This window comes from Astyanax mexicanus, chromosome 7, assembly GCF_023375975.1.
Source record: "Astyanax mexicanus isolate ESR-SI-001 chromosome 7, AstMex3_surface, whole genome shotgun sequence".
NCBI lineage: Eukaryota > Metazoa > Chordata > Actinopteri > Characiformes > Acestrorhamphidae > Astyanax > Astyanax mexicanus.
In genome coordinates, this window is record NC_064414.1 from 18,139,274 (window position 1) to 18,154,809 (window position 15,536).

A 15,536-nucleotide genomic window follows, 5' to 3' on the forward strand; every position below is an offset into this window, starting at 1 on the left:
TTATTGATTCCCTTAAGAAAGTGACAAAAACATGAAAAGAAATAACCATGTGTTCTGCCCTGGTCCAAGCTAAACCGACACAGGTCCACTTATTGGGGTGGCATTATAGCATGCTAACGCGGTGTTAGCATAACAGCATGCTAACACAGAGACTCTGGCCCGCTCACGGGGTCGCTAATGCGGCGTTAGCATAACAGGGTGTAAGCCCGGTCTGTGAGCGCCCAGTGCCGGACCGTGCCTGGCCACCAGATATTGATCCCTCGCATAAATGATATCCTTCCGTTCAGCTCAGCTGTACTATTAACGAAATAATACAGTGGCATTCATAAAGCAAACAAAAAATGACAGCACAACTGCATTACTATATACATTATATATATACATTACAGTATAAATTAAATAATTTATTTTTTTATATGTACATACATATAAAAGTAATGCTCTTTATAGGTATATATTTGAGCAAAATGAAGAGTATGTGTGTGTACATATAAAAATTAAATTAGTTCATTTATACAGTTATTATATGCCATACCGTACGTCTGTCTTTGTTAAAGAGCATAAAACAAAGTATGTCAGCATGAAAGCACATATTTGTAATGTGTGACAGCGTCCTGTATCTCCTGTAACTAAAAATCCTGTGAAAGGTCTTATTATTATAGGTGTACTAAACACCTTCCTCAGTGTAAATTAATGCACTGGGGGGCGCATGTTGCCTCCTCCAATATGGCGGCCATGCTGACACGCCAGCTCAACAGCAGCTAAACAGCGCCCTCTAGCGGCTGGGAGCATTTCCAGTGTGGCAAACGTAATTAAGTAATTTCGTTTTTCTTAACGCAGCGTTTCTGAAATGCTGCGTTTTCTTTATGTAGTTGCGTTTTCTTTATTTATTTATTTTTAAGAGTGGAGCAAATGTAAGTATACAAATATAGAACAGAATTGGCATGCCAAAACATAGTAGTACTACTACTACTAATAATAATAATAACCACATATCCTATGTTATTTTAAATATTAGGTGATAACTGGTCAGTTTTTGTTATATATGTATATACGCACGCATAATTTTTTCTAACAACAGTAATGTGGAGTAACGTTTAGGTTGTAAAGTGGCCTTTACTTTGATGTAATTAATAATAAAGAGAAGTACAGATTTGTGATTAAAAGTAATTACATACATGTTGTTAACTATAGGGTGGGCTTTGTTTTATATTAGCAAATGTGTCCCCCTAATGTCAAACCCACTCCTACGCCCTTGTGTATTGATGTACTGTATTATTTTCTATAACCAAGACAAAACCATAGGTTTAGATATGTTGAGATGGATGGCCACGATAGTTAAAGACATTTACACAATACACATTTTTTTTCATTATAACCAGCATGTAATAAAATGTACAGTTGGGTTAGAGTTCTTTAAGCGTTTATGATCTCAATATGTGTAAAAATAATAGTGTCTGTATGATAGAAAATTTATTAAAATATGATAAAATATTGCCATGTTGCCAAGCTCTGTTTTGAGATCAATTTAATCTAAAATTTATTCTGACTGCTGCCTCTATATTTTCACTATTTCATCCACCACAAACATTTATATTGAAATTACGAAACTTCTTTAGAGATTTTAATGTAATTGCAACATTACTTTACGATTTTACGAAAAAAAAAACATTTAAAATATTTTAAATCATTGTAAAAAAAAAATGAAAATGAGATCTAATTTTTCTCTTAATAAAGTTTAAAGTCCTGTAATGCAACACTTTTAATCTCCTTGTATTTTTTATACTCCCCGTTTTATGTTTTGTATTTTATGAGAAAATGATTATTACTATTATTATTATTATTATTATTATTATTAATAAAACAGTCTAATGCAATTGTGAGATTAAAGTGTATGAAAACATTTTGCTTAGTTGTTATGTATTGTTTGGGTTAAATAAATGTTTTATTTATAAATTTACGTTTACTAAAAATATTTCCAAAAATAACAGAACTGTTAAAACAATGGATACATGCACGGTATATTATATTTTACATATTTTTGTAAATTATACATTCCACAGGAATATTTTTTCTTTTTTTCGTTTTTATTAATATGCCTTGACATCTGTAGGATTGTGAAATGTTATATCGTTGTTTAACTATAGTATCTGATTATCAATGTTTTAAAAATTCACTGTTTGAATGTTTGGTCTATCGACTGCCGTTTTGCTCAAAGGCGCAACTTCAGTCTCCATCAGCTCGACTCTACCAATTATGCGGGCCTTTCGGTTCAACCAAAAAAACAACTGAGAGGAGAATAGCCACTTAAGAATCTATTCTGTGTGTGTGTGTCCCTTTATCCTAATATAGAAAGATTTATCTGGATACTTTTTTATGCTGAGAAGCCGGAATGAAAACAAGCTGAAAGGAAATAAGAGTAACGAGGCTAACATTTTTTTAAATGTAAGAATTAGAAATGATCAAATCAAACCAAACTTATTTGTATAGCACTTTGAACAACTGATCAGCTTTAAATAAATGTGATCGTGGGACAGAGAATCAGGCAAAACATACAATACAGAAACCCCACTGAGGGACAGAGGCAAGAAAAAACTCCCTCAGAGCTGGAGGAGGAAGAAACCTGGGGAGGACCAGTACTCACATATGGTGGAGGGGAGAAACAGTTTTTAAATGAATGTTTTATAATGAAAGTTATTATACATACAGATCTAATATTTTCAGGTGTATAGCAACACCAAGTAAAAAGTCGTCTGAGATAACCAAAAGTTCTACTTAAGTAAGGTAGCTAATGAAGTATCCGTACTTTGTTAGTTGACACCTCTTGCACTTTCCTCAAAAAAAAATCTGACTTACAGGGCATTCATTAATACTAAAGACCACTGCATAATTATTAAAAAAAACGATAAAATGCGACCTTTAATAAAGGAATATAACGGACAAGCAGTTAGATACTATTTTAATTTGAGTTTAGCCGTTTAGCTCTATTCACTCCCATTAATTTGGGTCTCCCTCGCGGGTTCCCTCTAGCGGTGGGCTGTAATTCTCTGATATAACGGTGAGAGGGGAAGGAGAAAGTGGGCAGGCTCTCCGAAAACCGGCTCTGGTTCCACTTCCTTTAGAGAACACCAGTCTGTGAAATGGGTCCGACAGGCTGCTGCCGCCGCTGATTATGCCCCTCACACGTGTTACATTTTTCCTGTGTGTTTTTTGAGCCTCCTGAACCCCGCCGCCGGTGTGTTTTTGTGTAGTTAGGTTCTCGGTTGTGAGAGCGACTCTGTGATTGGCTCAAACTCCAGCAGCAGCAGCATCTAATCTAGCTACGTTATAGTCCTGCGTTGGCTAACGCTAGTTAACCTAGCAGTGATTATAGAGGCGCTAGCTAGCCGGGGAAAAGTACCGGGTGAACAGCAGTAGCAGCGCCAGCAGCTCTCGAACTGACCGCCTGCTCCTCGCTCTCTTCTGCCCGGGCCTCTGAAATGCTGGAGAGCCCATCTGAGCTCCACCAGACACGCCGCTTCTGAGCTCTGCTTCGTCTGTGAGTTAGCTGAAGCTAGCTTAAATAAAACAGCTCGGTTTGTTTTGTAGCTTAACCAGCTGCGTGCTGTTCTTCTCGAGCTCCCACAACAATAGCTTAGCTAGCTCGGCTGGATCATGGGGGCATACCTGTCTCAGCCCAACACGGAGAAAACCTCGGCCGACGGCGGGAACCACAAGCTCCAGTACGGCTTTGCAGCCATGCAGGGATGGCGCATTTCCATGGAGGTAACAAACCAACCTAACCTAATATAGCTAAGCTAAGCTATCTTATGGGAAGCCTGGAGCAGGCAGAATCAGTGGGGTTATGTTAGTTAATATTAGCTAAGCTCAGCTAGCCGTTCACTTCGATACAGCTAACTGCAGCTCATAAATTGAACTCAAATACACTTAATGGAGTTCGAAGTGAGGGCCGGTGTCCTATCGAGTTGTGCTACCCATCGATATGTGCTACTTTGCGGCTCTGCGCAGGCGCGAAAATATATATAATTTTTTTTACTGTTTTCATGTGTTTTTTCCTTAGAGGTGGGTAACCCAGGTCCAGAAAGTAAAAACCCAATCCAGGGTTTTGTACCAACTGCTTTGGTTTTTCCTGATAATTAACTTATTCTTCCGGATGCCTTGTACAATCTAGACTCAAAATCATCGTTTGTTTGAGTGTAACAACAGTGTAAAAAGTAACAAAAAATGCACATATAAATGTTTTTTTAATCGCCTATACTTTCTTAACTTTACCTTGATATAGCGATTTATGCTATTCAAATATCATACCGACAGTGCTGCTGCATGCAGCATGTTCTAATAGTTTGTATTTTTACAGTTAAACATACACTAAGGTAGCACAGTTTGACAAGGTAGCAGAACTCGACACAACACCGGCCTCATTCTCTTTCATTCTGCTGCTTCAGACAATGTAGCTAGTTTACCAGCCATGCAGCACTAGGTATTATAACCTAACTACCTAAGCTGTTTGAATGAGTTAGGTTAGTTAGCTTAGCTGCGATTCTCAGGGTCGTGTTTGAACAGTGTGATGTGTGCGCGGGTTTTCGCGCCAGTTTAACTTTCTGTCTGCTCGCCGCCACATGGCTGTCTGCATTGTTCTGTGGCCTTCCAGCTCTGCAGCCCTCCTCATCCACTCTGATAATTCCTCTATATCTACACTAACAGGATGCACACAACTGTATTCCCGAGCTGGATGACGAGACTGCTATGTTTGCTGTCTATGATGGACATGGAGGTGAGGAAACGTGGCTTGCGTTAATCACCAAGTACCTAGCTAACATAGTCGTTATCAGCCTCTGCTCTGATATGTAAAAGCGCATTAAATCAGTTAACACTACCCCTTTCTTGGAATTGAGATGAGCTTGTTTTCTCTTCTGTGCATTAGCTAACTAAATATTAAGTTTCTGTAGTGTAATGTCCTGTGGGGTGACGCACAAAGAAAGGGGCACCTTTTTTTTTTACACGTCACAGACCCTTTAAAAGAGATGTAAAGTTCCTTAATTTACTTTATTCCTCATTTTAACTCATAAAGTTCCTAAGTGACACATACTGAGCATCCTGAAAGCATCATCACAGGACATTGTGTGAATCTGTGTTCGTTATCTGACCTTATTTACAGACTGTAGGTGTGCAAGGTTAGTGCTTATTTTATTGAGCTTTTCCAACCATTTAACCAAACTGTTATGAAATTTGTTACATCAAAATATTTACCGGTAGTAATTTTCCTCCACTGCAACTATTCAACACACCAGGTTATAGGAGAAATCTGGTGTGAAATGGACTTGATTTAGTGCTAAACTTGATAACAGTATAATAGCCCACTTCTGTTCACCCCCAGCATTACAAAATACAGCACTGTTAGACAATTCTCCCAGCAGACCTACAATGCAAGTGATGGGTGCATAGTGTTGCCCATGTAAAAATCAATTTCGAAATAAATAAAATAAATCTCTTCTAAATTTCTACACCATTAACAAGCTCAAAGTAGCCCCACTCATGCTTGGTAGAATTCTGAGGACCTTGGCATTTAAAACATTAGAACAAATTCAACAGTTCATCAGTTGCAGTATGTGGGCCTGATAGTAAGACATATGCACTTTCTCTTTCCTTCCAGGTGAAGAAGTTGCTTTGTACTGCTCCAAATATTTACCCGACATCATAAAGGAGCAGAAGGCATACAAAGATGGCAAACTGCAAAAGGTAAGCACAGTAGTTTTTGTGCAAGCGTAGAAGATTACAGCTGTGCATTCATCAGTCTTCCTTTCAACCACAAAGTATATTTTGACCATTTCAAGGAGAGAATGTAAAGGCTTTGCACTGGTAAACCATAGCAAGTGTCAGGCCCTGAGTTAAGCAGTGTTAATTGTGTGTACACAGATGTTCTGTGTACTTTTAAAGCAGCTTTTGTGCATGTGTCCTCTGTTTGCGAGGCGCACACCTAACAGTGGTTGCTAGGATATTGCAGCTGGTTAAATGAAAGGACCTTAGCTGTCAATTATTTGGTATTTGATAAGTAGCATTTATGGATTTCACCAGAAATTTAGAGCAGCTAGCGTGTTGATGCCATCCATTGTAATGTTAAATCTGCACCAGACCGCCCTCTGTTCTGGCATAAGTCAGAGGTGCAAATATGTCTCGGGTTCCACTCTTATTAGTCATCTTAGTAAGTGTAATTTGATTATACTGAACATGAAAATGGAGTTTATATCTCTGATTACATACTTTTTTTATACTGTTTGCTTCTGTGTCTCCAGGCTTTAGAAGACGCCTTCCTGGCAATAGATAGCCGAATCACCACAGAGGAAGTCATCAAGGAGCTTGTTCAGATAGCCGGTCGCCCACAGGAGGAGGCCACATCAGAAAAAGTAGCAGATGAAGATGATTGTAAGTACAATGACTACAATTTTAAATACAGGTGCAAAATGGACCATGGTAATAATTGACGTCAATTAAACATGTACAGTTATAGAAGAGTAAAAAGTGGATTAAAAAAAAAATTGAGTAATAGTGTGACATGTTATGGTGACTAATCAGGGATACTGTTCCTGAAAAACAAGTACATATATTTTTTTTAACAAGCATGCATCTTGACCTAGTGCTCTTGTACGATTTATTTCTCTAATGCACGCATATCGTTTGATCTTGCATTTCGACAGTTTCAGTCAAGTTGTCACTGAAGATGATTCCACAGCTTTTGGTCAGCGTGTTTAATTTTCACCAAACCACCCTGCCCCACTTAGCTTTGCCCATGTCAGAGATCTTATTAAGGATGAGTTTGTCTGCATGAGTGTTCGTGTTGCGCTGCTTATCAAAGAACCAAGTTAGCAAGGCCACTAATCCAGTAAACTACCTGTGGAGCCATCAGCTGCTTTCATCCACCCTTTAACACACCTTTGCTGTACTGAAGACTCTCAGGAGCTCACTCTCGAATACTTGCTCTGTCCCACACTCGTGCACGCTCGTTTGCAAACAGCTGATTGTATGTTTCCTATTTGCAAAGTGGAATATGGAGCTATACTAGTGTTTATTTTCTCCATTAGAACTCAGTAACTCAACACATTACAATATTCTAATTTTAAAAGCTTCAAAACTATCCTGAGATATTATACACAGTAATATTGCCAGATCTAAACCACACCACACTATTACTCTCTCCCTCCTTAAAATACAAGGAACTACTAGTGAATGATGATTAATCACAGACTATTATAAGGAATTTTTAAATGTTTAGTAAGCAGTTATCCTTTAAGAAGCACAGGCTAGTACAATGTAAGACTTTTACAACACATTTTTACGTAATGCAAAATAGTGTTAGTTATTATCAGCAAAATTCTGAGTAAGTAATATTAAAATGATGTGCCGGGATGAGGTTGTACTCATTAAATTATTTCAAGGTTGGCAGGTCTGTCAATCATTTTACAGTGGTATGAATTTGAGATGGTGGTTTTAATAAAAAAAAATCTTCAAATACATGAGAACAAAACTGATTAGCAGGGCATTATGTGAAATTCTCCTTGGATTTGTACCTTTTTGACAATGTCATTGGAAATAAAGGTGTGTAAAAAAAAATAATAATAATTAAATATTGAAATATTTTCATACAAGATGTAAGATGACTATCATTTATATCTATATAGACTATACTGCATCAATTATTCCTGTGTCTCTGGATGGCTTCACCTTGACCTGACATTTTCCCTCACTGAACACCACTCCCCTCCCTGCACCACTTCACCAGCAGGCAGTGAGAGCAGAAGACAGAAACCCATAGAAAGGGAGCTGCATGGTTAAAAGAAAATCAATGGTTTATTTTTGTAGAGATGGTTTAGATTTAAAGTGTCAGATGAGCAGCAGCGTAAGGTATTCCGTAGGGCAGGCGTCACTGATTGGGGGAACCGTGGTCCAAGTCTGGACCCATATGTTGTCCTAAGTGGACACAAATTGGTAAACTATTGAGAACCATTTAATTTCGACTAGCTTTATTTTAACTGGCAGAACTTTACTGGCCTTTACAGTGGAGGCTTTGCGGTGTAGAAAACTCGCAGACCCAACACATTTGTTCTAAATAAAGTGTAGCACACACAGGAGAGGTACGAAGCTCATTCAGACTGCTCTATAAAAAAAAAAAAAAAGCAACTGCTAAACCCCACTTTTTGGCCATACGCAAACAGTTCAGAACCAACATGTCTCATGTTTTGATAGCACAGCGATAATAAACACCAGCAGCGCGAAACGTCACTACTGAACTAAGCAGACACACCCACTTTAACCTGAACAGGCCACTCAGCTCCTTTACATGGATATGAGAATAGACCTGACTGTTTCAACCTGAATTTTACATTTTTTTTGTAACCTTTTCTTTTTCTTTTCTTAATCACTTTAAGAGGCTCTTTTTTCAAAAACACACTAAGTATCCCTTGTTTTTAGACTACTTAAAAAAAGTGTTTATAATTAATTAGTATAAATAGAAATTAATTTCAGTTGAGTAATAAAATGTTGCTATAACTACTATGCTATGTACAGGATATGGCACTAGTAAAACTAGTAAGTTTTCTTATAAAATTTGGAACATGTAGCTTTGCCTCAAAGTGTCTTTTTGTTATTACCTTATAGGTTAAAAAAAAATCATATATATATATATATCTCGGCGTTCACAAAAACTGTTTTGATCCATATCACCCAGCCCTATTAAACAGTTACTTTTTTTTACTATTTTTCCATTTTCAAATTGCCCTGTATGTGTGCCTTTCTCTGGAATGAGTAATTTTTCCTCCACACGTTCTAACTTTATACCTTTTATCATCAGTGGATAATGAAGAGGCTGCTCTGCTGCATGAAGAGGCCACCATGACAATTGAGGAGCTGCTTGTCCGATACGGGCAGAACATGAACAAAGCAGCCAAAAAGTCTGGCCAGGATGCCTCCAAAGAGCCTGAGGATGCTGAGAAGTCTCACGCAGAGAAGGGAATAAATGGCGAGGTGGAATGTGAGGCCCCTGAAGCAGACAGTAACGGAAAAGCCAAGGCAGGCGAGACAGGAGACGCTGGTGGCTCCAAAATGAGGGCCTGCAGGAGAGCAGCAGCCTCCAGCGGTGGAAGCTCTGGATCAGGAGATTCCTCTGAGGGAGAGAAAGCTGGAGTAACAGGGGACGCTGGCCCATCCTGTTCTTCCTCTGCAGCACCCGCACCAGGAAGCACAAAGTCCAAGTTTTTTGAAGACAGTGATGAGTCAGAAGATGGTGAGGAAGCAGAGGGAGCAAGTGATGAAGAGGTAAATATGAGCAGGGGTTGATGTTGGTGTAATATTGATATGTAGGAAGATTTGTGGATATTTTCAGAACTAATCTGTTTATGCTCCTTTTTTTTTTACTGTTTAAAATAATAGGACTGCAGTGAGGAGGATGGTGAGGAAAGCAGTGAAAATGAAGAAGAGGAGGATACTGAGGAGGAAGAGGAAGACACAGATGAGGAAGAAGAGGAAATGTGCTTGCCAGGGATGGATGGAAAAGAAGAGGTGAGCTTTTGTTGATTTAAAATTGTTCCATCTAAAATAACTTTTACATGTAATGGTGGCTTTATTTAGTTGAAACCAATCTTGGAGGCAGGAACCTACAGTGTGGTGTGACGCATGTAACTGCTTATCACCAGTGGTAATACAGTGTGTGTACTGTAATACCTACTTGTTATATCTACCTGTAATATTTGCCTGTTAATAGGGGTAGGGGTGTAACGGTATGTGTATTCTTTGCCAACCGTCACGGATCACAACAGTCACGCATAAACACACGTGGAATACACTGTACGCAACTTGTGGAACTATAGTGCAGGCTAGAGCACACAAGCGGCGAGCACACGCAGAAACAGATAATTCAAATTGTCCACAACTGCCCTTTCATAGGAAATTCTCGCTCTGTTTCTCTCTCGCTCTCTCTCTCTCTCTCGCTCTCTCTCTCTCTCTCTCTCTCTCTCTCTCGCTCTCTCTCTCGCTCTCTCTCTCGCTCTCTCTCTCTCTCTCTCTCGCCCAGCCCAGCCCAGCCCAGCCTCTTTTTTTCCACCAACCATACCGAAAGCATACTGAACTGTGAATTTTCTGTACCAATACACCCCTAGTAGTTGGGGAAGACTCACTCCATGTGCAGACCATAGGCCCACAGCTTATGCTGATGTAGGGAGGGAGGTTGATCCTTAAAAAGAAAAACTATTAATTGTGCAAACAGTTTATTGAAAACGGGACTTTAATGCTTACCTGCACTGATTTTAGTCAGGTGGTATTCTTTTAATTTGTTTAATTGTTTTCTTTATTCAGCCTTTTTATTAGCATTTTTTCACTGTGTGTAAATAAATTTCAGTTGGAACTGACTTCAGCGTGGTACCTTCATCCACCAACATGCTCAGCTAAGCTACCCGGGGACTGTGTCTCCCTTCCCCGGGGATTGGCAAAGCATTGTCACAGTATCATAGGTTAGGATAGAAGCTCCAAGAAATGAATTAATGTATGAAAGTTAAAGAAAATGGACATTGAGGCACTTATGATGTCTTAGTGACTCAATGTATGCAACAATATAGATGTAGTAATATTTATGTGAACATTAATAAGAAGATATTCTTGAAAGTAAAACATTAAAGTAGAAGTTAAAATGTGCATCACATTCTAAATGTTACACTCTTTATTATGCCTGACAGCCTTAGTATTTAATTTATTTTTATTTTATTTTTAAGATGTCCAAACTAAGCTTAGCCCATTTGTAAAATGGTCTTTGCTGATACTGGACAAGAGGGATTGCTCGACTGACTTTCACTTGCTGTCTTGGAGTTTTTGCAATTTGCAACACACTCTGGACTATTCATTGTATGACTGTACATATTTTAATAGCAGAAGCCCGTTTTTTTGCACTTATATACACGCATATAAAACTAACCTTAAGAGGCCAGTGCTTGCTTCAGATTTGTCTGAATTATTTTGCTAATTATTTTTATCTTCCTCTGTGCTTGGTAAACAAAAATGTGCAGGACCACACCTGATGAGAGTACCATTGTCAGAATTTTAGTTAAACATTGTTAAATTTGGGTCACGGTTTCTTGTGGTCAGATGTCTGCAGTGGTCAGATGTCTGCAGTGGCCAGTTCCAAAAGGACTTGCTCTAGGTCCATAGCTTTCTTTCATAGAATGCTGACTCAACAGGTTTGAGTAAACTAGATTAGGTACTTGGCTGTAACGTCCTTGCTGACTCCTCTCTTTTTAAATAAGTAGTTGTCCAATTATTCATTTATTTTTTTACTCTGACTAGATACATTTACCTGCTTTGGTTGCTTTAGAAATGCGTCATGCACAATGCAGTTTGTGAGGGTAAATAATAAAGGGTTTCTATTTTACATTTTCCTGTTTCCCAGCCTGGCTCAGATAGTGGAACTACAGCTGTGGTGGCCCTTATCCGTGGGAAGCAGCTGATAGTAGCTAATGCCGGGGACTCCCGCTGTGTGGTCTCTGAGAGAGGCAAGGCGGTGGACATGTCTTATGACCACAAACCAGAAGACGAACTGGAGCTCACCAGGATAAAGAATGCAGGGGGGAAGGTGACCATGGATGGCCGTGTTAATGGAGGCCTTAACCTCTCCAGAGCAATCGGTAAGTAGACTTGTTACATGCCATGCAGTGAAGTTATTTTTGCTAATATGCTTGTTGTGATTTGGGTACTGTTTTGTGTTAAAATTGTTACAATATTTTGTTGTTTAGGGGACCACTTTTATAAGAGGAACAAGGCTCTTCCACCAGAAGAGCAGATGATCTCCGCTTTACCGGATGTTAAAGTGCTGACTCTTAATGAAGAACATGAATTCATGGTTGTTGCCTGTGATGGCATCTGGTAAGACTGTTAAGTCTATTCATATAATCATATTGTGCCTAATCGTTGCAGTGTTTGTGTTTTCATCTTTTTAATTGTTTAACAAACTAGGGCTTGAGGGGTATGTTGAGTATTATACAGCAATATGTACTTCTGTTACAGCCATCTGAATCGTGTAGGGCCCAATTATTTCTGACAGAATTGAGAAATAAAAGCAGAATTCACAGAACACACAAAATTAGACCATCTAATAGTCTGGTTCTGGTGTTCTAACCTTCACAAGAGCTGAAGAGCATAGTAACATAATAAACAACAGCGTATAAGAAAAAATAATTAACGTGTAGTTAATGTGCGATTGAGCAAGTGAGCGAGAGAATAAAAGCACATGCGACAGTAAAAGGGGTGAGATAGGAAGACAGACATGCAAATAGTTAGAGATTGGCCAGTGAGATTTCGGTGTGGGTGGGACTTGCAGCGCAAGACAGTGAGAGAGTGTAGTATATTGTCTACCTGAGAATTCCCACCCCTCAGGCTCTGTCAGGTTGGGCCCAAGAAAATGGTCTGTGAGGCAGACTAATGTTTTTAATGTAACAAATCAAACCGTAATCTTTGGTGCTGCACAAGTTAAAATGTTATCATGCAGCGCGCAAGCTCATCCGCAGCCGCCTCAGCATGTTTTAAATACAAATTTCAGCACATCGCTCAATCTGTGGGGGTGCTATCGCTCAAACTTTTGGAGGCGGAAATGTTCTCAGTTCTGTTATCTGCATCTGCAAGTGTTTTAAGCAGGACTAGATTTAAAGTGTAGTTACTTTAAGACTTTTGAGTAGCCTACAATCTCCTCTTCCTCGTCTTCTATAATTGTTGTGTAATTTTTAGGTGAATAAAGCTAAATAAGGGAGTACTGAGAATTCAGAGCATATTTTAAATGACTTTTTTTTTTTTTTTGCTTTGTGAAATAACTATTAAATAATGTTTTCTTACAGGAATGTCATGAGCAGTCAGGAGGTTGTGGACTTTGTGAATGAGCGGTTGAAAACTGATGGCAGTGAAAACAGGGCATTGTCGTCCATTATTGAAGAGGTAAGCACTAAGTCATTACACACATCCACACATTTGAGATTTTGGGGAAACCACTTTTGGTTTAATAGTAATTTAGCTGGTTTCATCATTTTGTATGTTTTATTGTTTTAAGATTGCTTTAAATGGAAATTGAGGTGGGCAATATGAGTACATTTTATCATATCCTGATAACTTTAAAGAAAGCTTTCATTACAGTAATTATTCATGCTTAATTGGATGAAGGACAATTTGATTAAAATTACTGTATTTGAACTGTTCTTTTAAGGATTTGTCATTGCTGATGAATTGTGACTACATTCATGTGTATCCACATAAATATATGTGTATGTCGGTGTTTGAGTATAAAGATGTAGTAATTTCTCAATGGTCAATTCTGCAGTTACCTAAATCCAGAAGTATTTGGGTATTACCAAATTCAAAGTTTTTTGACTGGGCTTGCACTTCACAAATTCTAAAACATTGGTTAAAAGCTGAAGGCCAACCATCATGGTTATTTTATAGAGGAATATTTGGTATCACCGGTTAGGATCAAAGATAATTTGTTTTTTTGGCAAAGCTTATTACCATACAGTATCATCAATATATGTTAAACCTTTGAGCTAGTTGAAAGATATTTGTGTGTAAGTAACATGGCATACAGACTCTCCATTATTGTTAATCAGACATTTATTTACTGGAAATAAACCATTCACAATAGGTCTGTGGACCTATAAAGGTATATTTGTACTGGAAGACATTAATGGTAAGGAGTCACTATTAAGCTTGTAAGGCTTAGTTTTTCAGTATAATATCCCAAAACACTTTTTTATTATCTTGGAGAGAAAAAAATCTGAGGCGCAGGGCTAAAATATCACCCAATAATGGAATAGATATAAAAAAAAAATAGAAAAACAATGTCCTTTTATATAGTTATTACATTCTTATTCAAAAACAAAGATACACAACAGGAAAGACTGGGTAGCAGATATCCCTCTGTGATGTAGAGTTAGGTTGGAAAATAATATGGAAAAGTTTAACTGTTTCTTCTAACAACCACAAGTTTAAAAAAATTCTAAATGTGTCATAAAATCTGTTTTGGTTGGAAGGACAGACAGCCGCCAAAACATTATTGTCTGTCTGTTGCACACTTGTTACGCTGCTTTTTAGATATTCTTTACTATTCTTTTCTTTAAAATTATCTTTAGCTAGCAAATAAAGTGATTATATAACTGAATGGCTTCTTTTACCACTAACATTTTGTAGTACTAGACTGTCTCTGTTGGGTATATGTGAATTTGTGTGATGGTTGGTGGATAAGGTAAAATGTGTGTGGGTGAGATTTAAAAGGGTTAGTACTTCTGCAACTGTAATCTATAAAGCTTTCAATAAAACTACACATTATATTGCCACACTTTTGTAAAATATAGGGAAATTACCCTCTTTTTTTGGGTTTGGTCTGTAGGCACAACGGAAGCTTTTGCAGCTCTACCCTAGTTGCTTGTATATGTTCTATATTTAGTCATAATAAATCAGCTATTAAATAAATGAGCTACTAAATAACTGGGTTGAAGAATGTATGCAGTATGTGCATCATACAATAGATTAATGCATATGATGGAAATGTATATTCTTTTGAAACAAGTCTCTAGAATTGTTTAAAATTAACAATTTTTTCCTTCTTTTCTAGCTGCTTGACCATTGCTTAGCACCGGACACATCTGGGGACGGCACAGGCTGTGACAACATGACCTGCATGATAGTCACATTCTCCCCAATGACCAGCAGCAACGTGACCAAGAAGAGGAAGCAAGACGAGCAGGTGTCTGAGGAGAACGGCAGTGACAGCAAAAAACCCAAAACTGAATAGAGCCGCTGTCTGTGAACATGACGTTCTTTTAACATTCTTTTGATGAAGACAGAATTTGGACCCTCTTTTCTTCTCTGTACACAACTCACTGGATTTCATTTTTTATGGATTGACTGCCCTTAAAATGATGTTTTTAGTTTTAAATAATTTGGAGGTGCAGAAAAGATGAACTGTAAACCAGCTGTTTATTTTTGGTTCATTTTTTTCTTTTTGGAATTATGTTTAGTAAGCCCGTGTCATGTCTACTTGGATGAGTCCAGCTGTATCTCAGCCGAGGTGTAGCATCACACAAGAATCACATCTGTGAATCCTTATGTACTCTGTTTAATCACATACCATTGTATATAGTACATAGTGTTTCCAGAAACCTATGAATTTCTTTTTTGATCTTTGAGTATTTGTGGCTTTCTCTTGACACCCATATGTAATTGTATTCAAATACATTTTTTGTAAATTATGCAACGAATGCATTCTTGTTTTAATTTTTACGGTAGAAACAGATTTGTTCATTCAAAGCCATTAGTTTCCATGATAAGGACAGACAATTATTTTTAAAGAAATGCAATCTGATTTGAAACTCATCACAATGACATTCCTTTTGCTTTCGTTTTACTTAAGCAAACGTTTAGTTTAAATAGTAATCAAGCTTTGCAGGCAATTCTAAGCAAGTATAGTGACAGCTGCCAAATAAAACTTTCCCACAGCAGCTTCATAAAATGAAGGAACA

The 15,536-nt window shown here is 37.9% G+C and overlaps 1 protein-coding gene across 1 annotated transcript; it reads left to right on the forward strand.

Annotated features, from left to right (window-relative positions):
* The first annotated feature begins 3,089 nt into the window (after positions 1 to 3,089).
* Positions 3,090 to 15,263, forward strand: ppm1g (protein phosphatase, Mg2+/Mn2+ dependent, 1G). Its single transcript, XM_007247364.4, has 10 exons — positions 3,090 to 3,765; positions 4,705 to 4,774; positions 5,654 to 5,739; positions 6,294 to 6,423; positions 8,846 to 9,309; positions 9,424 to 9,552; positions 11,429 to 11,663; positions 11,772 to 11,901; positions 12,867 to 12,963; positions 14,630 to 15,263. The coding sequence occupies exons 1-10, from the start codon at positions 3,655 to 3,657 to the stop codon at positions 14,807 to 14,809; spliced, it is 1,632 nt and encodes a 543-aa protein (XP_007247426.2). The 5' UTR covers positions 3,090 to 3,654; the 3' UTR covers positions 14,810 to 15,263.
* Positions 15,264 to 15,536: the final 273 nt, after the last annotated feature.